This window comes from Neurospora tetrasperma (assembly GCF_000213175.1).
Source record: "Neurospora tetrasperma FGSC 2508 unplaced genomic scaffold NEUTE1scaffold_4, whole genome shotgun sequence".
Lineage (NCBI taxonomy): Eukaryota > Fungi > Ascomycota > Sordariomycetes > Sordariales > Sordariaceae > Neurospora > Neurospora tetrasperma.
The window spans coordinates 3,184,502-3,212,038 of NW_009799102.1; the positions used below are offsets into that span (position 1 = coordinate 3,184,502).

The 27,537-nt window shown below is 51.3% G+C and overlaps 9 protein-coding genes across 9 annotated transcripts; 4 read left to right on the top strand and 5 right to left on the bottom strand.

Annotated features, from left to right (window-relative positions):
* Positions 1–2,708: 2,708 nt before the first annotated feature.
* NEUTE1DRAFT_45127 (uncharacterized protein) lies at positions 2,709–3,485 on the bottom strand (the record flags this gene model as incomplete). Its single annotated transcript, XM_009853328.1, has 2 exons — positions 2,709–2,998; positions 3,080–3,485. 2 exons carry the CDS (start codon positions 3,483–3,485, stop codon positions 2,709–2,711), a joined length of 696 nt encoding a protein of 231 aa, XP_009851630.1.
* A 1,111-nt stretch (positions 3,486–4,596) lies between these two features.
* On the top strand, positions 4,597–5,798 carry NEUTE1DRAFT_130683 (uncharacterized protein; the record flags this gene model as incomplete). The annotated part of the gene is made up of 3 exons (XM_009854134.1): positions 4,597–4,974; positions 5,034–5,085; positions 5,165–5,798. The coding sequence occupies 3 exons, from the start codon at positions 4,597–4,599 to the stop codon at positions 5,617–5,619; spliced, it is 885 nt and encodes a 294-aa protein (XP_009852436.1).
* Positions 5,799–6,538: 740 nt separating this feature from the next.
* On the bottom strand, positions 6,539–10,097 carry NEUTE1DRAFT_147410 (uncharacterized protein; the record flags this gene model as incomplete). The annotated part of the gene is made up of 1 exon (XM_009854135.1): positions 6,539–10,097. One exon carries the CDS (start codon positions 10,095–10,097, stop codon positions 6,684–6,686), a length of 3,414 nt encoding a protein of 1,137 aa, XP_009852437.1.
* A 1,531-nt stretch (positions 10,098–11,628) lies between these two features.
* NEUTE1DRAFT_44265 (uncharacterized protein) lies at positions 11,629–13,696 on the bottom strand (the record flags this gene model as incomplete). Its single annotated transcript, XM_009853282.1, has 2 exons — positions 11,629–13,238; positions 13,390–13,696. The coding sequence occupies 2 exons, from the start codon at positions 13,694–13,696 to the stop codon at positions 11,629–11,631; spliced, it is 1,917 nt and encodes a 638-aa protein (XP_009851584.1).
* A 1,124-nt stretch (positions 13,697–14,820) lies between these two features.
* Positions 14,821–15,333, bottom strand: NEUTE1DRAFT_102145 (uncharacterized protein; the record flags this gene model as incomplete). Its single annotated transcript, XM_009854136.1, has 2 exons — positions 14,821–15,153; positions 15,214–15,333. The coding sequence occupies 2 exons, from the start codon at positions 15,331–15,333 to the stop codon at positions 14,821–14,823; spliced, it is 453 nt and encodes a 150-aa protein (XP_009852438.1).
* A 1,428-nt stretch (positions 15,334–16,761) lies between these two features.
* On the top strand, positions 16,762–18,293 carry NEUTE1DRAFT_65756 (uncharacterized protein; the record flags this gene model as incomplete). Its single annotated transcript, XM_009854137.1, has 3 exons — positions 16,762–16,983; positions 17,049–17,379; positions 17,469–18,293. 3 exons carry the CDS (start codon positions 16,848–16,850, stop codon positions 17,923–17,925), a joined length of 924 nt encoding a protein of 307 aa, XP_009852439.1.
* Positions 18,294–20,909: 2,616 nt separating this feature from the next.
* NEUTE1DRAFT_117516 (uncharacterized protein) lies at positions 20,910–23,346 on the top strand (the record flags this gene model as incomplete). The annotated part of the gene is made up of 3 exons (XM_009854138.1): positions 20,910–22,157; positions 22,218–22,407; positions 22,471–23,346. 3 exons carry the CDS (start codon positions 21,649–21,651, stop codon positions 22,783–22,785), a joined length of 1,014 nt encoding a protein of 337 aa, XP_009852440.1.
* A 342-nt stretch (positions 23,347–23,688) lies between these two features.
* On the bottom strand, positions 23,689–24,205 carry NEUTE1DRAFT_123307 (uncharacterized protein; the record flags this gene model as incomplete). The annotated part of the gene is made up of 2 exons (XM_009854139.1): positions 23,689–24,062; positions 24,139–24,205. The coding sequence occupies 2 exons, from the start codon at positions 24,191–24,193 to the stop codon at positions 23,689–23,691; spliced, it is 429 nt and encodes a 142-aa protein (XP_009852441.1).
* A 925-nt stretch (positions 24,206–25,130) lies between these two features.
* On the top strand, positions 25,131–26,592 carry NEUTE1DRAFT_130689 (uncharacterized protein; the record flags this gene model as incomplete). The annotated part of the gene is made up of 2 exons (XM_009854140.1): positions 25,131–25,727; positions 25,796–26,592. 2 exons carry the CDS (start codon positions 25,205–25,207, stop codon positions 26,350–26,352), a joined length of 1,080 nt encoding a protein of 359 aa, XP_009852442.1.
* Positions 26,593–27,537: the final 945 nt, after the last annotated feature.

The following is a 27,537-nucleotide window of genomic DNA, read 5'->3' on the forward strand; positions in this document are numbered from 1 at the left end:
ATGGGGTCCTTCTCCAGTTCTTTGGAGGGAAAAACCGTACGGCGTTAAGCGCCGCCGAATGAAAACCCCCAGCTTCATCTCGGTCGTAGCTTACCCACGCCGCTCCTACTTTGCTTACAGCTATAACGGTTCTCACCCACCGCTATGCAAATAAATATATATTATTTATTATTCATTCTATTTTATATACTATTTATTATATATATAAAAATATAAATATTAGAATAATATTATTAATTTTCAAGACTTTTAATTACTTTATTATAGGGTTAGCCTATAATGTGGTTATGCTGCACGCCTCCAGTCCAGAGCCATTGACGGCTCTAGTCACGTGCAGCCCCACGTGTGTGCACGCGCACGGACTGGCTCAGACTGGGCTCTCGCCCATATAGCTAGTCCTCTACGCACACTTCCTTTCTCCTTCTTCACACAACAACGCATATCCTACCTTACCCCCAACGGTGCCCTCTCGCCCTGTAATAACTTAAATATTTATTATACTACAATAATAAGCGTTTTACTATCTTCGTTGGCTATATCCGGCTCCAGCTAAGGAATAACTATTTTTATATTATTAGTAAAATCCTATACAAAAAAATGTTAATAATATACTTACCCTAATTAATTATTCTTAAATATTATTAGCAGCCGTAATCAAACCCGAGTCCTAATTGCGCCCGAATATAGAAAGACCTTATATAAAGGCCTAGAACCGCTATTTTACTTTTAAAGTACTATATTTATTACACACCTACTTTATTCCTACATTAAAGTTAATACTAGTAAAATCCTTGATAACCATATAGTATATCGCTTCCTTAAAGCTATTCCAACCAGCACTCCCCTCGTTAATAGTAGTTATAAGGATCTTCAGGAAGTAGCGCTCTACTTGCGTAGTCCAACGGGTTTTAGAGGTACTAGCCTTATTATTCCTCTTTTTGAAGACTTAGGCAAAAGAGGGACTAACTAATAATAAAGCTAGTTGGAATAGCTAGGAGTCGGCACACACAATAGAATCTTAAGAGGTCGCTATAGAGTACTAAGTCGACAAGTTATACTATTAAGAGGAGTCTATAGTAGTTAAATATAAAAATTATATATACCTCTTTTATTACTAAAAATAAATCCGTTATATATTTATCTACAACCAGCAATAACCTCGGACATTACTACAACTATCTAGAACAAGTACTAGCGAATATAATAATAAAGTAGCAATATTGATAACTATTTAAATACGCACCGATTTAATATTACAATAATCTAGACCATTCGAAACTATAATACTGTAAAATGTAACCAATTTTACGAGATCTAGATTTCAACGTAAAAAATCACGATTCTAACCGTGCGGGGCGCGCTAAACAAGCAATATTCTTGGCAAAATGGATATTTCAGCGCCAGCACCGGTCAGCACTGGTCTGTGCAGCTTTCTGACCGAAAGTAGTGGTTTCTGACTGCAGTCAGCAAAAAAAAAGGTTCTGGATCACGCTCTTAAGCTGAGATCCAAAGAGATATGTAGTTCATATACAGATTGACTTGGCTAAGTGAGGTGCTTGTTTCTGTTTATCGTCGGTATAGTTGTGAAAATTTCGAACCAAACGGCACCTCAACCATCGAACGTAGTAACGGAGGAGTCATCCGGGACTTTGAGTGAGGTAATAATGTGTTGGGCCTAGGTAGTTGGTCTGTTTTGTTCAAACATAGTGAACTGATGACTCGGTAGGAGCAGTTGCAGAACTTCCAGACACTTGCGAGGAGTAGTAACGGATGTTATCACTTGTTGCACTTTCGACTCCTTGCTTGCTTTGAACGTTCTTGGTCATACGAGTGACAGTTCAGCTGTTCTCCCCGGCTTGCCATTGACCAGAAACTTAAGAAAGGCGTCTGATAGATGCTTTAATCTGAAGTGGCCTGGAATGCTCCAGCCATGTTTAACAAACATTTGAATACAATGGGCCTGAACGGCCCCTACACTCAGGGAGATGCTAACTGGGAACTTGATCCCTACACTAGGTAGGTATTGTTCGATGCCAATATGTAGAGGTATCTAGGATGCAAGTTGTAACCTTGGCCCTGGGGGCCAGAAGATAACCGAGATATATATTTCTAACTAGACCAAAATTATCTAGCTTGACACGTCTTTTGCCGCTACCGAGATCCTGAGACGAGGTCCTTCACCCATCAAGGGTGTTCTCTCCGGGCATCAAACAGAACTATCGTGGAATCAATCCTAAATGTGCGGAAAGTGACTGCCGCAATTAGGTCTGATGATACATCCATAGAGTAGTCGGGTAAATGCAGTCCATTTATTGCGGCATTCGTTTGTTCCGATCCTAATCCGTTGACGTCTAGTGATGCAAGGAGTGACTGCCGATGCGTGAAGATTGGTAGTACACAACCAGAACACCAAGTTTGTAGTGATAATTACTGCGTGGAGCAAAGTATTACCCAGGACGTAGCTTTCAACAGTTCCAGTACAGAGCGAGTGTCCCAGTGGCCCGGGGTGAGGTTTCAGGTGGACAGGGACAATATCTGGTCCGGAGATATGGATGGAGTAGCGTCAAGGGCCGAGTATAAACAGTGGTTGTTTTGAGTTCCTTAAAGCTATGCAATACAGTATTCAGGTCTCATAAACCAAGGCCAAGTATTTTCCTCCTCTTTTGGGTTCCTTATCCACTCATTGGAAAGCCGATATCAGACGGCTTTTAGCAGGTAAAGACACTCGGTCCAGGGTTCTTGTACGAGGTAGGTACGGGATAGTTGATGTTGATCAGAATACCGGGATCGGAAGCCTTGTAGGCCCCAGGAAATGAGACTTTGTAGTTAGCGCCGGGTTCAGTGCTGCCGCTACCGGTGATGCTGAGCTGAGCGCATGAAATGTAGAACTGGGCAGCTCCTGAGCTCTGAGCGACGTGCAGTCCAATGTGCTCGGCACGGAGGAGATAGCTGCCGGACTTGATGCAACTGGGAATTTTGACGGGGAAAGAGCTCTTGCCTGTATGGATAAAGATGTAGTGTCAGTATCTGGACAAGTATGTGTGGCTGCTCTCTATCGTGATGAGTCGTGCACTCTTACCATTGCTAGACCATGTGAGCTGTGAGCCAAATGTGGGTTGCTCGTGATAGATCTTGAACCAAACAGCACCTTCTCCGGTCCAACTGTTAATATCCTGGCCGTCCGGAACTCTGGCCAGGTAGAACTGCATTGGCCCCGGGTGGTAGACGCTGGGAGCTGCGCCGTATGTGATGGTGGTGCCAGCGGCGACACTGAGAGTTGACTGGGCAGGGCTGTGGGAGGACTGGAAGCACCGAATTTGCTGCGAGTTCACATTGTCGACAAAGCCATTGTTCTGCCAGTTATCCGCCTTGCGAACATACTGCCAGTCGGCAGTTGTTCCGCTGTTTGCCCACACCTTGGGAAATGTGTAGTGGGCGCTAGTGCCGAGTGCAGCGGCGAGGAGGAGAGAGATCGAGGGAAGCATAATGGGCCAGTGGAAATTCCGTAATCAACAGGATCCTGAAGTTAAGACTTGGGTGCTGGACCTTTCACCCCAAGCTATCGAAAGTTGGGAATGAAGGCCCTTTTGAACATCTATATCATTCCCTGATACCCGGTCAGGCGACGCAGGTCGTCAATGCACATCACTCTCTACATGTTTCAATGGGAAGCCATAACCTCATCGAGCTCCTTCCGTGACCCGATACGGCATGAAAGTACTTAGCGGAGGCTGCCGTTCCATGGTATTCAAGTTTAGATAGCCGGATGGCCGCCTTGTCCCGGCCGGATAAAGTCATGGTCGACTACTCGGAGGGTCACAGAGGATTCGAACACTATAAGACATACAACGGGAGTTGGGAAGCCTCCTCCATTCCCAGATTTCCGTATGCTTGGAGGCGTTGCGGGGTGTGCGTATGAAGCCTGCAAGATGCCAGCGGATTTTCGACTTGTCCGGTTCTCAGAGTCGTAGCCCGAGATCTTTAAAAAAAAAGGTCAAAGGTTTGGTTCGGTGCGATGCATCCGTTATCCCTTCTGGGCAAGTCGATTGTTGACAATGCCGAGTCTCGCAAAGCACAAAATACCGGCCGCGCTTGACGTTGTTTATACCCCTGAATAAGAGCTTGGACCAAATATCGAAGGGATCATTTAGTCTTTTTTTTTTAAGGAACCCGTATCGCCGCTGATAAAACCAAATATCTTGGTGACAAGTGAGGTTGGGGTTGCCGCCTCGTTCGGAAAACTTAACATGTTGTTGACTTGACACATGTCATTGGATGACGCTGGGTGGAGTTAGTGCCGTGCATGCATTCGTGCGCTAGACTAGAGCGCACCGGAGTGGACGACGACCCCAAACTCCTTCCTTCTTTGGCATCAAGAATGACACCTTATCTAGTGTAGGTAGGCGGCGCCTGCGCGGATCATGTAATGGCGTGCAACTCGGGGCAAGAATGGAGGGAGCCCACCTCAGCCACGACCAGGAACTCAGATGTTTCTGTGTAGACCTAGGTATCTATACGTTTCCTACTCGATAACCAAAGTAACCACCCCGCATCCTCTGTGCTACCTGCAAACTTCTCCTTTCGTTCATCACCATAATGCCAGTTCAAGAGTCCATAATCCCAATGACATCCGAAAACATGTCCAAGACTGGTCCAATTAGTCTACAAGTCCTTCGGGACAAAACCAGAGAGATAGGGGAGAGAAATGCGCAGATTGTTGATGCTTTAGAGGCTGCGCTCAACATCAATGATGATGCTCTCATTCCCCAGGCTGCCAAGCGCCTCGCAGACCAGCTAGACAGCACCATACTCACACGCGACGACCCTGCGGACATGGAATCGGAGGTTGAGGACGCTCGGTATAACGTATACACCACCTTGTTGGCAGCAGTGCAATTAGTACCCGCCGGCCATGAAGCGCATCACCGGCTGGCTTTGGTTTTACATGATTTGGCTGGCCTGGATGGACATCCTGTTAGTCTTCTGTTACGGATCTATCCGGAAGGGTTGAGTTGCTGACACTGATTCTGTAGGCATGGCAGCGCTTGGACGGCTTCGCCATCTGCAACCGAGATGCATGGCAAGGTAGGCAAACAAGAAGATTCCATGCAATTCAAGCTCGGAGCCCGACAGGTTGAGATCCATGGTTGCTAACACCAGCTAGATCCAACCCTCAGCTTGGAATCTGCCACCGATCCAGAGGTCCACGAACGATGGTGCAACCTCAACGCATTCCTAGCGATCTTGCTCAGCACGGGCGCAATTAACTGGCGGGAATTACCCATATGGGAACTTCGCGATGGTCTGGAGGAGAGCGTGGAGGAGTTCTCCCAGGAAGGTAAGGACACACGGGTTGTGGTTGCCACCTTGTGGATCAAGCATGCTGGAAAGTTCATCTGGGAACATTCCCTTTCAGGCAAGCCGGGAAACTTGGATGAGACTGATTCAAGAATGCTTAGAGCTGGAGAGCTATATCAAGGCCAGCCGGGGTACTCGCGAGACCGATGGGACTTTTGGAAGAGGCGTCTTGGGGAACTACGGAGCCATGTGAGCGAGTCGCGAAGTTCTGCCATTGACGAAGCCATTGAGACCATGACAGAACTGGAGAGCAAGAGCTGAATAACTTGGTGAGGAACATAATGCCTTTTGAGGGAGATTAGGCCAAGGACCTATGTCCGCTTCTATGTGGTATTTGCCGGGGTCTATGGCTCGAGACGTCCACAACCCACAATGTAAGGTGGTCAAGTGGTGCACAGTAGAGAGATCAGAAAAAATAGACTCGTTAAAATACAAATGGCTTCAAAAGAGAGAACTCGATCTGTGCGGCGATCACAAAGTTTATATATGGTGATTTGACGGCACATCGACAAGCAGTCATGTACAGAGGATATTGCTGCAAGCTCATTTTGGGATACCCTTATAGAATCAACAATATTACTAAATTTTCAATAAGGCCTCATGGCGCAACGGTAGCGCGTTCGACTCCAGATCGAAAGGTTATCCGTTCAAATCGGGTTGGGGTCAATCTTTATTGTTTTTGCGATCTTCTTCATTCTGTTGTTCTCTCGTCCATATATTTTTTTTCCCCCCAAGTACACGCACGTGGTCGCCCAGTGGTTAGTTATCCCTTGTCCGCACATCCATGAGGATTGCGAAGGAGTTATACTGCATTGTCTCGACTGTACAATCTCATTTCAGGTTGTTGGGTGAAATTGGTCGAGCAACAACATACCTAGACCACTCAAACTGTACGGGCACCCCAATGCTCGTTGATCAGTATCCCTTGATATTGCGACATCAACTTACGGATGCAACGTGTAGCCACGAGCGATAAGTTTGGACTCATCTCATTGGCTCTTGCAGATGTGAACTTTGCGGCTCCATCCGAAAATCGAGACTGAATCAATCGGACGATGATAAATAAATTTTGTGAGCCTGACTTGCTTGCCCTTACCTCCCTTCCATGCGCTGCTTGGTATCAATCCGAGATATGCACCTATCCAGCCCGTACACCGAAATACAAAAAGAAGAAAAAAAGAGAAAAAAAATTTAAAAAAAAGAGTTGCCAACTGTAAGAGGAGAAATAACGATAGACGATTCCGTCGTTGCGGATGGATCGGAAAACATACAACATGACGCCGCCTCATGCAACTACCTGATTCCATGTTCTGTCTCACAACTTGTTATGCAGTTATCCCTCCAGCTGCTTGTATAGTTCCTGTTATCCCATCATCTGCCTCCACCATCGGTGAGTTTAAATCATCGGAATATCCGTTCACAGATGTCACCGCCCGGTCAGCGACGGCCGGCGATCCCGCTGTCTTTGGCGCCTGCGCTTCCGCCAGCCTCTTTATCTGCTGTTGCATCTCCTCCCGTCTCTTCTCCCTGGCCAGACTCATTTCTCTCTCCAAGTCAACGGCCTTCGCCCTTCTTGCCTCCACCTCATCTCTCTGCACCACCCTCCTCAGCGCCTCAGAAGCCTGTATCAATCCATCAATACTGATCGCATGATTGGTCATCTGATGGTTGATGTAGCTGTAGATGTGTGCCGCCGAGTCACAGGCAAGCAGCTGGCGTTCATTCAGCTTGAGCAAAGCCAGTGCAACCTGAAACAGAAACACGCCGCCGTCATGGGTGCACAGTAGTACGTCCCAGACGCGGAAGAGAGCCTCAGCAGACAGGCAGTCTGTGAAAACAGACAGGAACCACTGAAACGTCATGGTCTCGAGGGTAATGCCAAGCTCTTCAAAGTGAGCACTGAGCTTGGGGAGAACCTCAGACACATATTGGCGCAGGACCTGCTGGTCGGCCCTGGAGGCGAGAAGGCTATGGTCAAAGTAGTTGGGCGGCAGGATATTCTCAACAATGGATACCAGAATCCAGAAGGCGTCCTCGGCGCATGGGGTGATAAGAAGGAGATTAGCGACGACGAGGTTCATGCCCTGGCAGTAACCCACATCTGGATTGCGTCGGGCGTACGCAAGTAGTACCTCGTTGAGCTTGTTGACCCCTGGACCTTTGCGGAAGAAGATGTTATCCGTAAGGGTACGAGTGATGTCGGCCTTGATTTGTGCCACGACTTGCGGATCGTCCTGGTCCCCTGCCTGGTTGACAAGGTCATCGTAATAACCTGGAATACGCAAAGCTTTGGCCCCGCAACATTCGGACCAGATTTTGGACCGGTAGGCGACAGGAATACCACCAAGTATGAGTTGCCTAAACTCATTGGCCTTGGCACGTCCAACCTTGCCTTGAATACCCAAACTTGCAACGCCAACCAGCTCACCATCTCCTAATCTCGTTTCAGGCATTACTGCTTCGGCCCTTTGAAACCTAGCCTCGGCGGCGGCGGCGGCAGCAGCAGCGGCAGCCTCCCCGTCTCGTCTTCTTTCCGCCCGGACTTTACGAAGGAAATCATTCCATCGCACAGTCTTTTCCCTCTGAAGTGTATCGTGGAGCTGATTGAGGTTCTGCAACAGAAGCCTAACTGGTTCCGCATCCTCTTTCGCCATGCTCGCCGACGACGATTGTTGCTCCCCTTCGTCTGGGGAGGGTTGATCCTCATTCTCCGGCAATGCGATAGCGGCGATGGCAGGAGTAGCTGACGGAACGAATCCACGCTCCTCCGACGTTATCAAGCCAGGCGATTTGGGTGCTTCGGGTACTTCACCACCTTCCATCAACTCGAAGCCTGGCACAGTAATCAACGGGGTGTGAGAGAGGAGCTCGGTTGGGAATGTTGCGATCTTGAGGTAATCTTGCCACTTTCTTGGCTTAGAATCATCCCGTTGCTCCTCAGCCGAAGGAGATTCCGGCCCGGCCTCATTCGCTGTGTCTCCTCTGCCACTAGAGGTCTCGTCTAACATGGCCGGGGATAACCTGTTCCGCCCAGTGCTGAGCATCTCGGTACGGCTGGGCTTCTTTGCATGACGCGCCATTCTGGTGGCCTCTCTTTGCCGCTTTTTCCTCCGCTGGTCATAGATGAAGCCAAAGCGGTCAGTGAGAAATTCGGACCCAAGATGGTTGTTGTATATGTGTGTCAGCGTTGGCGGCTGAACCTCGGGTGGAAGAATGGTGTCCATCTCGACCGGACCATAACTCTGCTGGCGGGACACGAGGTCTCTCGAGGGGCTGGACCCCATGGTATCCCATCGGTCCTGCTGCTGGTATCGCTGGGGCACGTCAAGAGGTTTAGTGGGGCCGGTAGCGCGACGCATTGCCATGAACGATCTAGGGCCTGTTTGGGCGCCCGAGACTGTACGGCTTGAGAGGGAGCTTGCGGCGCGGCTCGACGTAGATGGTGTTCTCATGGAGCCCCCAGGTTGCAGTACGGTGCTGGCACGGCCGCGCATGTCACCGTTACGTCCCGTGGTTGCACCACCCGCGACCAGCCGTAAAGCAAGACTGGCCAGCGACGATTTCCGCGACTCATTCGCAGAGTTGATACTGGATGCCCTACTAGAGCTCCGCACAGAGTCTGTCGAGTCCATCTCGGGCGGGTTGAACAGACCGTCGGCCAGCGTCGGGCGGCGCTGCTCTGGCCCCAAGCCACTACCTCTCAAGACCGTCTTGGAGGTTTCCGTAGCACTTGCACCGGTCACGCTGCTCGGCCGACCTGAATTCTTTCCCGCCGCCCCAGTACCCCACAGAAAGTCTTTCCAGCCTTTGGTCATACCCTTTGTGGTTCCAGTATCGGCTGCAGGGGGCACCGATATGGTGGTAGCGCGTATAGTTGCGTCATTGAGGCCTGTGCTCGCGCCGACGGCTCTGAGATCGTGGGCCATGGCTTCGTTCATGAGGTCCGATAATCCGCCGCCAGCGGTCCCCCTTCTGGCCAGATTTGTCTGTTTGGCATCCTGCTCGATTGTGCGCAGGCGCGTCTCCAGGTCCAGGGTGGACAGACCGCATTCCAAGATAAGCTTCCGCAAGGCGCGTTCTCGGTCGTCGGCACGTCGCCGCAAAGTGGCGATCTGAGCATCGCGCTCTGCCAAATCCCGAGATATCTGTCGGACGAGGTTGACAGCGCCATGGCGAGCAATCAGGCGCTCAATGTGGGCATTATCAGCGTGGTGCAGGGAGCCAGGGATCTTGTTGGCGGTAAGAGGTACATCTTGGAAGAGTGCGTCGCGTGTGTCTGGCTCGGATTCGGCCGTGACCAAGTTTTCTACAGTAGAGGCGGGCCGTATCCGTTGTGGCTGTGGAGCTTCGGGGGTCTGGCGCGGGTCGCTGTCGTTGCCCACGGAGTCGGCGACGGAAACGGGATCGGACAGCTTGCGCGAGTGACGTGAAGGCGAGATGGAGGGCGAGAGGGAGGAAGGGTTGAGCTCGAAGAAGGACAGCTCCTGGCGAGGCGACTCGGGCGAGAAGGAGGGGAACGATGTAAGCGACTTGTCGGACGGGGCGATGGAAGACGCACAACTCGACGGGTATGATGTCAACCTCTTGCGGGCGCGGGCAGTGCTGGAAGCCCGGGAACGATGGCTCCGGGTGGTTGAGAGGACGGACTGTTGCGACACGGAGCGCTCAAGAGGAGCCACGGCGGCAGCGGAAGCGATGACCGCAGCTGGAGTGGTTGGGGTCGGCGTAGTGTCCTCCATGTCTTCCAGTCGGTCGAACCAGGACAAGGGCAGCGCACCTCATGTCATGGCCTTCCTCGGTCGACTTGATAGTGTGCGCCAGTCGTAGGAAGCGTCTCTAGATTCGAAAGAGGATGGAAGTAGGTAGCTGGTGGTTTCTGGCTGGAGAGGTAGCTGTAATCATGTCCGGCCGAGCTGTCCAAACAACTGAGCTGAACCAGCAATGGATATCTATGGTAGAGGTCAGGAAGGAGACGACGGGAGGAAGACGACAGGTCTCGAAGGGTCTGGGCTGAGGTGCCTGGCAGAGTGCCGCGAGAGGCCGTGATGTGCCAACACGAGCAAAAGAATAATCAAACCAGGGCTGAGAGGGGTGTCGACACGCCCATATCCACTCGGATGGATTGCTGTATTATGGTGTAAGTACCTGGGACACGTGGAGTATACCCCGCCTGAGGCTGGCTGTAGGTAGAGATACCCACGTTCACCCATGAGCCCACGGTCATTCTAACGCTCATGTAGACCTACAGATGTACAGGTACATCCAGTGTCTTGTTTTGAGGATGTGAAGTAGATGCATGGTTTTGACGCCCTTCATTGCGGTCCAACTGTTTGGATTACATTGCACAGTACGTGCCATTTTCCATTTGAGTGCCTTTCCTACATAGTTGTCTGAAATGTCAGTGGGCGTGACGGCCTTCCACTCGGTGGACACACGTGTTTTTTTTTGGCACCGGATGTCCAGGGAGAAGCAGAAATGGCGAGAAGACAGGATTGGCAGGGAGAAAGAGTGACACGTAATAATATACTGCACGGCTCTTTTAAGATTTTGAGATACCTCCAGCGAGATGATATTCTTTCCAGATTTACATCCACAACAGCCCCTGTTGTTGGTGTTGTTGTTGTTGTTGTTGTTGTCCCTTTTGATTTGAGCGCCACTGCACTGCAAACTCACGGGACAATCTGGCAAAGAAATTTGTACACCAAAAAAAAGAGGAGGAAAAAAAAGAGAGATCTACAGGCAAAGTCCGATCTCTTTCCTGTTCCTTGATGCTTGGTCTGTTTTCGTTCCTGGCAACTTACAATGCTTGTCTCTTTGGTGCCTTGATTTCCTGCATTAGCACTGTTTCAAGTTCTTTTCGTAAAACTGACATCAATTTTTACGTACATGCAATCCCGTCATGCAGTGTAGGTATGTATCGCTTTTCCGAAGCCAATCAACCATTCTCGCCTGTGCCGAATGCTTTCACTCCATCTAGACCATCCCTGCCGGCCGATTTGTTATTTTGATTTTTGGCCCTTGTTACAATGAAAAAGAATGGAATCAAGGGTGAAACATCATATACCAAGATGGGTATCCTTTTGTGCTTTGCTCTGCTGTGCTGAAAACCCTGCCCCAGCGCCCAGTATCCTGTCCGCCTGTGATATGTTTCCTGTACGCCTTTTCTTTGCCCGTTTACGTACCTATAATCTTGTATCCTGTCTCGGCGTTCAAGGTCGTGCCGCTTTCGTATGTACTACCACCCGATCATGGATGGAGCACTGTCCGCCTTCAGAACAATCCGCCATCTTCCTCGTGCAACGTTGACACGGCCGCAGAGTTGCCTGTTCTTCCCGGCCCTCCCGTCATCGCAACCCCTATCGGTCCAAGATCACCGCCTCTGGCGTCACGAATGACCACAGGAGAGGACATGGTAGAAATAGCCATCGGCCTCAGCGGTAGTCTAGGCGGCGGGCTTACTCCGCCCTTCGAGATGAATCTGGAGCCTCTTACGGGTAACAGCGATCCAGCCGCATGACCAAAACTATCAACAATCGCGCTGGTCACTTTCCTTCCGCTCTCGTTTCCGCTTCCATTAGCACCATTTCCACTTCCGTTGCCGTAACCGTATCCGTACCCATTATCGCTCCAGCTCCCCCAGCTGCCACGGTCTTTGCCCGAGTATTCCCCAGTAGCGTGATGGTTGCCAGATTCCCGTTCATCCCTTGGCGATGAGATAGCCCGCACTTGGTTCCACATTGGGCTCACACTGCTGCCGCTCATGGCCAAGGATGATGTATGTGATAGCGGCGAAATGGGCGCCGACGGTACTGATGGAATCGATCGATTCATTCTCGCACCAAAGGGAAAGGATGCTGGTTTCACCAAGTCGGGTATCGCCAGTGGCTCCTCATGCGGTCGCGGAGGGCGTGTTGGTGATGTGGGCGGCGGAGAAGTGGTTCCAGACAAGGAAAATGCTTCGTTCCGTAAAGATGACGGTCCTGTTGTCGAACCTGCCCCGAAACTACTCAGACTTCCCCGGCTTTCGGGCGCACCAAAACCATGCATCTCAAACAAGGCCGGAGGCGGTGGACCAGGAAGACTGCCAGTAGTGCCGTAAACCCTTGGCATGCCCTCGTGCCGTGGTACGAGCTTGTTCGTCGTAGGTGATGTTATCGGTGATGATGGAAACGTGACGTTGGAGTGGCCGCCGCCATGGCTGTGTGCCGGGGTGAGCGGCGTCAGGGGCGGAGATGGCGACTGGTTGTGACCCGAACGTAGGATCGAAGGGAGCAGCCTGCGGTCCCGGAGGCGGAGAGGGGGTATCAGCGGCCTGGAATCATAGCTGGACGCAATTAGCGGCGTTGGCCGACCTCTAGGAGCAACTCCGTTATCGAACCTCGAACGAGACTGTCCCCGAACGTCATCTAAGCCGCACCGGTGCTTTTTTCGTCTGTGCAGGCACAAAAAGGCCAAAGCGACCATAACGATGAACCCGGTAACCGAACAAACCGAAATTGCGGCCTTGACTCCCATGGATAGCCCGCCTTTGAGTGTTGTAGTCCCATTGTTTACCCCAAAAGACTCGGCAACCGTGGGTCGGGCTGGTGTTGCTGATAGCCATGATGGGTCCGTTATGAGAGAGATATCGCCAGTTGTTGTTGGTGTTGCTGAGGACGTTGATAGGGACAAAGGCGCAGTTGCGCTTCTGAACGTTGTGCTTCCAGAAGTTGAGGGGATGGAGATCGGTTCTTGAACCACCAGTGGGGACGGGGCCGACACGGGGTTGATTTTGAAGCCTGTCTGTGAACAAGGCCCAACTCCTCCCTTGCTAGTTTGGCAGACGAAGCCCCTGGGTGGTGGTCCTGGATCTAATACCGAGTGAAATCCAATGCTGCCGTCTCACGTTAGCATGGCAAGTACCCTCAAGCTCATGACGACCAGCTAGAAATGCTCACTCACTCCTGGCAGCTGTTGATGATCAGGTCGACGTTTGCTGGTTGTCCTACTTAGCCCGAGCCACTGACGATTACTTCTCCGGCTACCACTCACGGTCTTGCTGCAGCCCCCCCGTCTGGTTTATCCAGACTCCGCAAAACGTTGTGTCGCACCAATACAACGACCAAAATCGAGAGCTGGGTGTCGTGGTCGTTAGATCCTTGCACATGTATTTCCAGCCCTCGGGGGTTTCGTGGTCGATCGATACCGTCCTTAGAAACTGGTCCCTGCAAGATTGCAAACACTGTTTCGCTTCTGCTGTTGGTGAATCGCCTCGAATCTCGATCGCTTCCATATAGCACCCGCATTCCTCATCGCCGCTTGAGCCCCCCATAATTTTCGCAGCTACCACCAAGGCCATCTACTTGTGCTCAGGATGTGTACGAAGCCGAGCTAGAAGCCAATGGTAAAGTCAAATACATAGGACTTGGCTTCTTCACCATAACTGCACGGCCAGACACCGATATGATAGGTAGGTTTATCGCGTGAGGATGTGTCCAAAGTGAATAGAGATAAAAGTGCTCAAATGGTACCAGAGGGCCTGCTTAGCGAAAAAAAGCATGTGATCAAGAAAAGTGTTAATAACTGATCAATGGGAACAACAACCAGCTCGCTTGCTCAACCGATAAATGACGTTCCTTCAAGTAGAAAATAAGAAAGTGAGCTGAAGGTCTTGAGAGTCCCGCGGGAACGGGTGTGAAGTTCTGCGCGAGACTATATATCCGACCCGAACCGCTTTCTCATTAGGGTCATGTGTCCTATAAGAAATAGGAGAGGCCCATGATGCTGAGGAACGGGAACACAACATCGCTCGAGTCACTACGGGAGGGGCTGCTAGACATGTACACTATGTAGAGTGAAGAAAGAGTGAGAGTGCGAGACAAAAGGACAGGTAGAGGAAGGAAGACTGGCGCTGGAACAAATGAAGCATCAGTCGGAAGAGAAGGAGATCCTCATCACCTGGAAAAGGAGGGTTTTCGTGTTACACCGTTACTGCGCGTCTCCGTAGTCCGACGAGAATAGTCTCGTATGAGGACCGGGAAGGGGTTAGGTTGTCTTGCCACTGGAAGTTTGGAGCCTGCAGGCATCCGCTGGGCTTCGCAAAGAGAAGGATTTCCCTGTCGAGTCCTCACCCACGGTTGCACAAGCCTTGTAGTACGCATAAGAGTGCGAGAAAAAGGTTGCCCTCGGGGCAAAGGGGAGCTTAGGTGGTAGTCCGTTATTTCGTTTTCCAGCGCGGTTGAAGATGTCGAAACTGATTTTGTCTCTTTCCAAAGCTTGACTAGTAAAGCAAACTGGATAGTCCGTTTAGTCGGACGGCGTACGATTCAAGCCGCCCTGAAAGGCTGCCTGAAGGCCCTTTTTCATAAATTCTTATTCCTTTTTCTCCATTCTCTTTTACATATATTCCATTATTTTTTACGACGGCAGCACTGGCTGGAAATGTCGGCCTTGATCATGAGCCGGCCACTCCCGCTAGCACAGCTAGTCCATCAGCCGAGAGAAGCCATAGGGTTGGTATAACGTCACATATGACACCCCCATTGCATGCATTGCCAGACAGAGGTACCAAGTCGTGGATCCAAGCTCGGGATAGACAGCCGTTGTAGGAAGGTATTCACAGCACAACAGCCTCATGGAGTCCGCACTTGATGAACCAAGCTGCTCTGCGCTGAACATGGCTGTTACATACGTGTCGTATGGTCCGGCTTTCACGAGATTATGTATAGAGCCAGGTTGCAAAAGGGAAGGGACGGACTGGGGCCCTCGTTTCTGGATACCCAATGGAATCCGCGGTAAGGTGACAGGATATAAGTCCTATACAGCCATAGTGAGACAGCTGTGAGAGAGACTTGTGAGATGGTCATGCCGTCACACCTTTGTGTTGTGTAGTTGCGTGTAATCCAACAGGGCTTGGGACGCACTGTGAGACTTTTGGGGTGTTTGCTTTTGGATTCTCTTTCCAGCTGGCTTGGCGTGCTTAAAGCTCTGGTACATCTTGCACACGTGGATTGAGGAATGGTCTCACGGCTGTCTTTGGGCATGCCGGTTCCCTTCCAAGTTTGCACCGCAATTGCCAGCATCGCCGGCGATTAGGCCCCTTGCAATGCACCCATCCCAAATAAGCGCACAAGAACATAGCGAGAAGCCGTACTTGGGCGCGGCAGGGGCATCTGTCTCAGCCATTGGCTGTTGCCAAACAGGTGCCTGAAGATTATTTCATATGGGATTTCCAATCAAGTCCTTCTCGAAAACCCAGGCCCTAGGTTCGGCGGAGGTAGTTCAAGGGTCGGAGATGGAAGAAGGTTACTATCCGCCAATGACACCATTTGGAGGAGGCTTCGTAAATTCGCCGGGTCCCTATCAGCCTCCGTCTGGAAGAACCTTTGCCCGTCAATCCATGATCGTTGGTGACCGTGCTACTGATGCGATGGCCAGTCAGAAATATGACCAGGAGTAAAAAGACACGAGCAAGGCAAAGGCATACCCCATTACGGCCATGAAACTCCTGAACAGCTGTGGAGGCGCGTCCAGTACGAATACATTGGAAAAGATCCGTCAATGGCGTCAGCTCAAGAGCCGAAGCTAGTTGTTGGTTCGACCATGCCTCGTGTTCCTGGTCCCACACGACTGATCCCAGACTGAAGCCCAGCTTTCGCGGCCAGTGGAAATAGTTGTGAGGGCCACGTCTTAAGCAGAGAAAGAGAACTACTGAAGTAGACTCGTAATAGGGCTTTCGTATCTGTGCCTCTCCTCTTTTTTCACCAGATGTTCGGCTCGAAAACGGCCAGCCAGTCGGGGCGTGGAGATATGCTATGTTCGGGTGTTGATCGATGCAGTGTGTGACCACGAGGCTCAGCCGGGCTCGGCATCGTGGTCGAAACGAACTTTGTTGTTCAGCTTCGATACGTGGCGACGTCTCAAAAAGTCCTCGAGTGCGGCAGTTACCAATTTCCTAGACCATGGCCGTAGTAACAATGCATAGATTGATGAGGTGGACTCGTCATGGCATGGTTGCTGGAGGCCATCGATTCCTTCACCGCGGAAGTGGCGGAAGGGGCATGACAGTCCGTCAGCCATGACAAAGAACTTGAAACCGAAGTTGAACTGCAATGTTGCGGACTAGACGTGATAAAAGCCCAGACAGTGGACTATGATGTTCTGATGTGCCATTGTAAAGAGAAGGGTCTAAAGGGAAAGGGAACAGACGCGACGGGAAGTGTCATCCGTTCTTGGACATTCGTGGACGGTCGAGCCAATACAAAACCGGCGGCAAGTTGAACCTCGGCCCGCCCCCGGATTTGTTAGTGCTAGGCTTGGTTTCCCCGCGCTCAACCGGCAATGTCTCATCGGTGAGATGATAGATGTAGACACAGCGTTTGTGTCCCAAAATTGATTTTGTTCCCAACTCTAAAATGCGGTCTTCTGTCATGTCTTAGAGTTTATTCTAACTCACGGACCGAAAGAAAAAGAAGCGCACTTGAACTTTGAGGATTCGAAGAAAACCCACCATGTCCGAGTCCGCCAAGCAACGTGTCCAGGCGATTGGTAACCATCTTGCCGCCAATAAAGTCATCCCACCCGTTGTCAAGATGGCTGGCGACTCGAATGGACCTAGAGTAACTGGGAAAGTGGTTATCATCACCGGTAAGTCGACTTGTACTTGCTGTAGGCCGCTTGCTTTTCGTGAGTTGAGGCTAACGGTTCTGAAGGGGCAAACTCCATTCTCGGTATTGGCCGAGCATCTGCTCATCAGTTTGCCCAGAACGGGGCAAAGGCAGTCTACATCTGCGACTACGATGATTCCAACCTCGAAGAACACAAGCGCGAGATCGAAACACTATATTCCAGCGCGAATGTACACACGCGACAGTTTGATGCTGCCGATGAAAAAGCCATCAGCGAGGTTGTCAAGGATGCTCTGGACCGGTACGGACAGCTCGATGTCTTCTTTGCCAATGCCGGAATTCTTGGCCCTCATACCAAGTTCTCCGACGTTGAAGCTGATGAGTTTATGGAGACGATGCGGGTCAACGCGCTCGGGTAGGACGCCTGGTTTTCTTTCCGTCCGAACTGCCCTTTCTTGTCTGGTTGATCTCGTAGAGCATCGCTAACCATGCGTACCATCAAAGCCCCTTTCTTGCCGCCAAATACGCGGCGCCGGCCATGCAAAAAACATCGGCGGAGAAGCCAAAGTCCTCTGGGAGCATTATCATGACAGCTTCGGTAGCCGGTTTGCGGTCCAACGCCGGTGGGACACCATACTCTGCTTCAAAGGCAGCCGTCGTCAGCATGGCACAAACCATTGCCTACCAACTGGTCGGGACCAACATCCGGGTCAACGCTCTCTGCCCCGGCCTGATCGAGACGGCTATGACGGCGCCCGTGTTCGACAGCGCACGAGCTCGGGGTACCGAAGGTAAGATTGGACAGCTCAACCCTCTCAGGAGGGGTGGACATGCTGACGAGATTGCGCGTGTGGCCTTGTTCCTGGGAAGTGATGAGAGTAGCTATGTCAACGCGCAAGCATGGGCGGTGGATGGTGGTCTAAGTTCTGGCCATCCTTATGTGCCCGGCAAGATTGCGTAGACCACTGGGACGGTATCATAACTAGGGTGAGTGTGACCTTGACCGGGAAGGAATCACATACTTTTGCAGTATTTGGCATCCCTTGCTTGGGCAAACAGTGTGATGATGTGTTTTCGACAAGGGTGTACTGTAGTCGTTGCTCGAAACCGCGGGCGGTCAAAAAGGGGGCAACTTCTCCCTCCAGGTTGTAAAGTCTTCACCGACTGGGTATAGCGGCATTGCCATGTACGTACTGATGTAGATTAGTGTGTACCATCCTTTTGGAGTCTTAGATACAGCATCTCCAGGCCAAACCCTCCCGCCTTTAGCTGTATGGCTACCATGGACAGGTAAAGCTGACTTCCTTGCCCGGGCACCTCTACTCTAGACCGGAAAGAGATCTCTCGCGAGTACACACAAACCGCAGGCACATGGCCTATGAAATTGAGAGAGAATCTGGTGGGAAATACAATTCAGCTCAAAGACTGACCAGGTTCAGTGTTTGTAAGAGCATGGGCGCCGAGGCAAGAAGACGTGGGGGGAAAGTCTCAGGAGAAGTTGGGGAAACGCGGGTAGCTGGGGACTACAGTTCATAACAGCTGACGATACAGTGATGCTGTACAGTGGGATGGCCCTCCTCTGACCAATCGCGAAACCTCCACTGTCAGGATCTACGGTACCCATAGTAGCAGCGGTGTGGGGTGCATCCCGTTGCATCTGTGGAAATGCCTTTCATCTGCTGGGATTGTCCGATGGCCTCTTGTCTTGACGAAGTCTCTTTCATCAAAATTGATTCGCCATTTGATGTCTGACCTCACAACGTCAGGATGGCCACGAGAAATATTTTCCAAAAAGCCCGGGAATCTGCCAGAGACTCTGCTTTGGTGTTATCGGTGGCTTCCCAATTCAATGGCAATCTCGTTTCCTTGTCCTAGGTGTTCAACTCGGCAGGCAGATTGGCAGCGCCCAAGGTAGCGATCGGCATCTTCGACTGTCCACCCGCGGAAGTTGGTCCTACTGACCTAGTGTATGTATTGAAATTTCCTAGCGAGGCGCCCTGGTCGCTTCTGACCCAGGCTACTACCCTTGGGCCAGAAACCGCGAACGTGTCGAACTCTTTGAGGAACTGAATGGTATCAGTCATGCTACCACTCATTACCAGGCAAGGTATGTAGGTAAGTACTTCCGCCTCACTGTCTCGTAAAAAAAATGGGACCCGGGCGTGTCAGATGTGACTATCTTGTAGAGGGAGGGTAGCATTTGATGTGTGCCATTTGTGCCATCACCCTCGAGCAGCAATTGAGTACGGTACGGCGTTTGATATTAACTTACGATCTTACATAGTGCTCCCAATTTACTGTAAGGTAAGAAACAGTACCACCCGCGCTCGGACTATGCGGCTAGGTGGACTGTTGCCGAGCGAGCAGAGGAGACAATGACGTTATAGCCTGCGTGCTCACGCGACCTGACTGCACTGCAGTCTTTTTTCTTCTTCTTCTTTTTTCTGCTTCTTGCCAAGTACACTCAATTTAAACGTCTTCCAACTTGAAAGCCAACTTGGGCCTGGCCGTTCAAGCCCGTGCTCAAAAGAATGTGACCAATATTCGAATCATTAGGTCTGGCGGCACTATGCGCGTGTGTAGCCTTTTCCTCTTTCTCTGGGGCTTTCATCGCACCTTGCACTTGATCTTGTTGAACACACACGTTTTACTTCGCAGCACTTCCTAGCACATCCATGGCCCAAGCAAACAAGCTGATGGCTAGAAGAGCAGAAAGTGTGAGTGATTTTTCGTGAATGGAAAAAATGTGCATACAGAAATGCACTCGGATGCTGTAAGCGGTATATTATTACATATCTGCTGTACAAATCGAATGTTCTGGGACCGCTTTGTCCGTTGCTCGGTCTCCGCTCGCATGTCCACGTCTGCCTGGGAGGTTAAGTTGGGCTTAGTTGGATCGCGCTGCAAAAGGATCACAGCATTCGTTCACCCTCCAACCTCTAGCCTGTCTGCGAGTTGGAAGCAGTGGAAGAAGTCGGTATTTGGCATTCCGGGCAAGTGGTATTTCCAGTAGTGTACATATGATGCTACATTATTCCTGATGGGTTTTGTGGCTGTTTATATCTGTGATGTCAGGCGTAGGCCGATCCCGATTCAGGCACTCCTCGCACTGGACGGGACTGAGTCTTTTGATGACAGAGCCCACGGTATAGAAGAAGCGCCCGACTCCCTTTCCTTGCCTTTCAGACAACCACGATGACTGAGATGAAGAGACCGAATCTTTGTGACTTTCGATTCAGGGGCAGTGAGGGGGTGCCAACCCGCCTTCTCTCATCCTGGTTCGTATCTCAGGTACCTCCACGCCTACCAGCGCCTGTACGTACACCGTTGGGTCTTGTGCGGCTGAGTGCGATGGGCAGACGTCCGACGTTGACAGGTGCAAGTTGGAGATTCACACTTCGACTCGCTCTCACAAGGGAAGCAGCAAGCCAGGTTTCTGCCGACCGAAGCAGGGCCGGTCAGGGATCCAGCCGTGCCAGCTATACACGTGTAAAATGTTCCCAATGTAGGGTCTGCCACAGAGGGCGACTGAATTTTCAGTGGCGAGCGAGTCTAATTGACTCATTGATTGGCCTACCGGGCGTCATACCGGGTCTTGGCTGCTCAGACGTGTCCGGTGCTCTACAAAATAATGGGTAGTACAGCTGCATACCACAGTACATCAGGTAGGAAACGGCATGTCCACACCTCTGGTGTAGTGCAGAGGTACGTACACAGAGGTAGCTAGTAGCGTAGTGTAGAGTCAAGTACCAGTGCCACTAACAATCAATGGCCTAGACCCCACACAGTTTTACGCTAGTCCGCCATGAACCCCCCCCGTCACACTGCGGCAACTGTGCCCGTAGGCGAAGCCCGCAATTAAAGTCTTACTTGACAATGAATCCCATCTTTTTAATCCGGCCATTCCCTCACATGGAAGACGGCCTTTTCCTTCAACACTACCCACTCGTCTGAACGACATTTCTGATGCGCTCAACTTAACACCCGCCCCTTCAGGCACCACCGCCATCACAGTAACGATAACGCTACCCTCGATCTTGAAACTGGTTTTCACACCAGAGTTATCCCGATCTTTGCATCTCCCCATTGCACTCTTCGGCGCTCGCTCACGTGTCCCGCCCACAACCCTCGACGAGACCTCTTTTACCGTCCTCGATCAGAGGCAACTCAAGTATCACCGGACCTCGAGTTCCCCGTTCGCATATCCTCGCAGGAAAGCCCGACGAGCTCGGGCTTTCCCAGGTACATATCTATCCACGACACACCCCCACACAACCCCGGACCAATTTGGGAAATCAGCAAAAATGGGCAGCTCATAGTCTCCAGAAAGAAGTGCCCTGGGACGCTTATGATTCCACTGCTCGTCAACACAGAAACCAGACCGTCCGTACCACTTCTACTACCAACAGTAGCCCGTTGCATCTTCTCCATTTTCCACCTCCAACAGTCTACCAGACCGAAAACGTTGCAGTCAACGACAAGCCGCCGTGCTGATCAATTCGAACCGCCAACCCATCTGCTACCCCTGCACTATTTCGTCGGTCAAACCAGCTTCCCCTGTCTCTCTTTGAGCATCTCCTTAGCTTCTGGCCGGTTCTGGCTCTCTGATGATTCACTCTGACTCCTCAACGCTTGCTTCGTCGACTAAGAGCGTCCTGTAACCCAACCGCTGCAATCGAAAACCATGACAGCCCTGGCTACTATGGCCGGGGGCAACAAGGCCGTCATGAAGAGGAACACGAGAGCATTTGTTGGTGACAACACAGAGCAGGCCCTGGTTGGGCCTCAATCAGAAAGGTTGGCGAAGGAAGATGAGAGGGCGGACGTGGGACCGCACAGGAAGGGCTCCATAGGCACATTCACAAGTCAAAGCAGCCGCTCAAGCCGCCAAACGAGCCTCGAGTGCTCACCCATGACTGCCGCGACGTCATTGGATACGGATCTGTCAGATTTGAGCAAAGATGAACACTTTAGCCTCCCTGACGCACTTCGCGATATCGAGCCTCCACATGCCGTTCAAGCCTACAGTCACAGTGCCAAAGCTCCCTTGCGGCCAAATCCTACTTTACCGCTCATTCCCTCAGAGGGGCGCCCCAAGAACTTCGGTGTCGTTGTTCCTGGGGTATATCGAAGTAGCTTTCCACAGACCGAGGACTACCCATTCATCGAGGGCCTCAAGTTGAAGACCATGGTGTTGGTTACCCGAATTAAAACCCTTTTTTTTCTTCCAACATACTGACAAGGGTTTTCCAGCACATTGGTCCAGAAGGACTTCCCCGAGGGCTATGGTGCTTTTCTCAGCAGAAATGGAATCAAGCATCATGTCTTTGACATGAAGGGCACCAAGAAAGAAGCCATTCCCATAACGACGATGAAGGCCATCCTCCGGCTGGTACTCAACCAAGCCAATCACCCGCTCTTGATTCACTGTAACCACGGAAAGGTAAACCTCCCCTCGACGATATGTTGACTTGGTGGAACGGTCAGGCTGATTTCGGTTGTGCAGCATCGCACCGGCTGCGTGGTTGGGATCGTTCGTAAGACTCTTGGCTGGGACGTGAGCAATATACTTGAGGAATACCGGAGTTATGCCGAACCCAAAGTCCGCGAGACCGATGTCAACTACATCCAAGGATTCGAAATGGCTCAAATTTCGAACCTCTTCTCCAAGGACATGAACTTGCGGCGATGGCGATTTGGGTCGCCCAAGTTCGCCCACTCCACGGTCGTGGCCATGATTTTCTTGTTATTCTGGTACCATTTTTCCGGAATTCCGCTGCCAACTTCGGACGCGGTGGATCGCAAGCTGCTCACCCAGTAGCTTTTCGGCGTGGCCTTCGGATGCCCGTCAGTTCTTTTTGGTCATGTTATCACACTTTTTAGCCCCCACAACCCCACAGGCACCATACAGACTCAGCGTAGCTTGATCAGGCGGCGAGGAGAATTCCATTGTCAAAGGAGAATGAAGTGGAAGGATTTTGGTTAAATCGGAATACGGGATCCAGCGAATATCCTGCTTCGGAGTGGGTACAGTGGCGTGGCGTTGCAATGGGATCTTTCGGTACGGGAAATCTGGTGGGCTGGCAGACGGCTTTTATTCAGGGGCATCACATGGCCACGAACCCAGATCCGGAGCTGACAGGCCTGCAATTGCTTTTACTTGCATGGAAAAGATAAACTAGGATGGAGAGCGGAGACTATCAAGTGCTGAGTGTCTCCTGGCGTTCGTGTGGTTCCTTGGTTTACATGAGGGCGGTTTCCTATGTTCATATGTCCAAATCATGTTTATGGTTTTTGCATTTAGTTATACGCTATTCAAGCTCATAGCTCCCAGAAGAGTGAGCAGGAAATCCAGCACCCATTTGGCGTCTGCTGCTCAAAGCGAACACATTCAGAAGTGTGACTTTGCACATTCCCGAGTATTCCCTGTCTGCCATTTTCCACCCTTTGACGCCGCCAAAATGTTTGCTCTTTATGGTACAGTAGGTATGTTACAGACACACAACTTCTCCCGCCAAAAGAAAACCTGCAAAACAACAAATCCGTCTAGTCCCTCACCTTCCAGCAACTTCCGGATGTGCAGTTACTTGTAGTGGAATATCCTCGGGCTGTCCACTATAGCACGTCAGAGCACACTCGCTCCTGTATGGCAGGCCGATTCTCCTCAACCACAGCGAACGCACTGCTCCACACCATCTCAGCCGTCGCTAAGCCTGAGGATTCTTCATTCGCTATCGCTGTACATGCCCCACTTGTCCATCTCCTTCCTCTCCTGCTCCTCGGCCTTGCGATCACCCGTCACATAGGTGTATGTGCCCGCAATCACGTTGGCCGCGCTCAGACCCATGGCCGTAGCCCGCACCGCGCCGCGAGCCGAAAACTTGTTCTTGAGCGCGGCGGGACGGCGGCGGGCAGCGAGGAGGAAGTAGATGCCGCTCCAGGCGGCCGTCATGCCGGCGCTGTCGATCTTGAAGCCAGCTACGCTGAGGTAGCTCGAGAACATGAGGAGAGGAGTGAGGAGCATGGGCATGGCCTGGAAGGGGCGCCAGTGGAGGGCAGTGATGAGGGTTGCTAGGCCCATACCGGGGAGGGAAGAGGCTATGTTTGAGCGTTAGTATCAAGAGCATGTAAGTGAGGATTGTGAGTAGAGTGAGTAAGTAGTTGAGATACTCACATCCCCAAGCCCTGACGCGGTCCACGATGGATGCCTTGGTTTCTTCGGTGGCCATGATGGGTGTGAGAGTATAGGATTTGATTGTTGATTTTTCTTATTATCTCGACACCAGCTTTTTCTGTTTACCAAATTTTAGCTACCTGCAGTTTGAATCGGCTCATGTCAATCGAAGGCAGTTGTGACAACACCGGTGGATGACTAAGCAAACTGGATCCATTCCTTGTTGCCGCTAGGTCCCGTCCAGTTCACGATTGCGATCGGTCGTTATCCATTTTTTTGGCCAAACGCACGGGGCCACGAGCCATGTGTGAAGGGAATGGAAGAAACGTGAGCGTGGAATTTACCTGCAAGCTGTCCACAGCTCTCTACTGAATAGTCACCGAGTTTAAGTATTGGTTTGGCAATCCGTTCGATTTATGTTCCTGTAGTCGCTACGCGCGTCTATGCAAGCGAATCTACTTGTGAGCACAAGAATCATGTCCAGAAGCATAGAGGTATTGAATGTAATTGTTCTGGTTTTATAGGGTAGCGATGGTTAAACACTTTGTTGTACATGAGGTGCTCTCTCACTCTGACTTCCACTCCATGATTAAGACTCGCCAATCGATACGTACCTACACTTTTTTGGACAAGGACCACACCACCGTCCGCTGCAGCGGTTCCCCGAAAAAAAAAGCCACGCTTTCGACTCCCCTGTCCGCCCTCCTTGTCAATGCATTTACACAATCGTGACTGACCTGAACCCGGCATCTAGCATCAGAACGTTATAGAAATCGTTCTTCCACCAGGGTCTGTGATCCCAATAACAACCAATTATTTGTCGCCGACCTATCGCCCGGCTTCTCCTTGTCCAGCTTCAACAAACCACGACGTTGTCACGGACACCGCCTTTGCCTCGTTGCGTCACTAGTACATTCCCCGGCCCTCCGCAACGAAAGGTCGGCCAACCAGACGATCCGACGTTTAGATTTTACAAAAGCACGTTTTGCCTTGATTTTCGAAGATAGTCATCGACAACACCCTTTTAAAATATTTGAGACTAGAACCATAAGACAAAGGGCACATCATGCCCGCAGCCACAACCTCTGGGGCTGATGCCTCAAACGGATCGTCCGCCCACAACCGCCAGCACAACCAGGGCAACCAAGAGCGCAAATACACAGCCGAGCAGAAGGCTGCGGTCCTGCGAATCCGGAAATGCGAACCCACCGCCTTTTACGAGATCCTCGAGGTGTCCAAGACATGTACCGACGCCGAGATCAAGAAGGCCTACCGCAAGCAGTCCCTGCTGACACATCCGGACAAGAACGGCCACGAGCACGCCGACGAGGCATTCAAAATGGTGTCGCGCGCCTTCAGCGTCCTGGGTGACAAGGAGAAACGCGACAAGTACGACCGCTTCGGAACCGACCCGGACAGTAGGTTTGCCAGCGCGCAGCAGCAGAATCCGTTTGCCGGCTTTGCGAATAGGGGAGCAGCAAGGGCGCATCAGGGAGGCATGTGGGGAGACGACGCAGACATCAGCCCCGAGGAAATGTTTGCGAGGTTCTTTGGCGGGGGAGGTTTTGGTGGGGGTCCCTTCGGAGCCGGTTTGTGCACCACCTTCAGTCAACAGGACATGGGTTTTCGGTATACTGACATGATTTTCTCGCTGCAGCTTTCGACGGAGGGCCGCAGTTCGTCTTCAACTTTGGCGGCGGGCCTGGTATTCGGGTGCACCAATTCGGCGGAGGAAGGCCCAGGACTCGTCCTCGGCAGGCTGGACAGCAACAAGAAGGAGGCAATAGTATGTGGAGCACATTGATGAGCCTCTTGCCCATCATTATTCTCTTCATCTTCCCCATGATCTCTTCGCTGTTCTCCGGAGCAACAACGGGGCCATCAACACCGGCCATGGCCTTTGAGCAGGCCATACCCCCTTACACAATGGCACGTAAAATGCCCAACGTCAAGGTCAATTACTATGTCAACCCAAACGACGTCAGGCATTATTCTGCCTCGAAGCTGTACAACTTGGATCAGAAGGCCGAGCTCATCTTTGTGCAGCAGCTACAGCAACAGTGCGAACGAGAGATGACAGAGAAGCGGCGGTTGATCGAGGAGGCCCAGGGGTGGTTCCGTACAGATCAAGAGAAGTTGGCCAAGGCCGAAAGGTTCGAGACACCAGCTTGTATCAGGATCAAGAACCTTTATTCTCCAGGATCGAAATACTAAAACGGAGGTTGATATTTGTCTTGCGGAGAGGGTTGTCGTGATGTGGAGGCTGTTTTGTGTTGGGCCCAAACGCTGGGCAGTATTAGTGAGCTGTAGGCATAGCATGCAGTTCCGTGGGAGACCTTCTTGAGTAGACCAACAGACGGAGCGGAAGTCGAAACGTATACTTAATGCGTACTGGCTAACGTCTTATGAGAAATGATGTTTGTGTAATCCTAATATAAATACTATCTGTGTATTTACATGGGGTTTCTGGTCACTCCTTCTTTGTGACATTCTTGCCTTTGAATCGGGAAATGGCCATAAGTGTTGAGGCTGCTGAGGGCCGTGGGCCATGGCCTAGAATAAGCCATTATACCTACTAGCAATTGTCTTCGTGAGATGTCATCGATTACCTCTACGCCCAATACAATGGGACTACAGTACCTACCTCTAGGCCACAACTCGGTGGCAGGCGGAAATAGTACACTATGTAGACATTCCGGGTTCCAGTGTCAAGTGGAATTGTTCATTTCACAGCATGGATGCCTGCTGGATCGCCTAGGCAGGAGAGGAGATGACGAGGCCTTACGGGGAGGGCAAGGGAAGTGCCCTGGTGAGGGGTAGCTGCCGCTGCTGCCAGCCTGCAATGAACCATGAGCGTGGGAGGCCGTCAGAGTGGCCAACAATGTAATTCGCCTATGCAAGCTGCTTCCCCCCGGATCCTCATGCCCGGCCAAGCATTACACCAGCCTCCGACTGTCCAGCCTTCTATTAGGTTGTATAACATGACGTTGCCAACAGCAATCTGCCGTTTCTTATCGATCACCATTTTATACTATCCTTTCAGTTGGTGGCAGCAGTCAGCCCGTCTTCCCGTCTACAACTGAAGTCAACACCTTTCCACTTGCGGCCAACGGGGCACCGAGGTCGCCACGATTAGATAAAGCCCCCGTCCCACTACGACAGGAACCTTGAGGGGTCCAAGTCCGCAGCTGCAGCTACGCACTGCCACCACTTTTCCAGCTGCTGGGATTCCGTCTCGTCTCTTTCTCCATTTCACATTGGCGATTTCAGCATTGGAAACCATCTCGAACTACACACAATCGGTCACTCGTGACTTCTAACTTGCATCTCCCATCACCGAACTGGCTACATTCAGGGACGCACAACTGCTGACCCCAAACTCTTGCTCTTGTAAGTTAG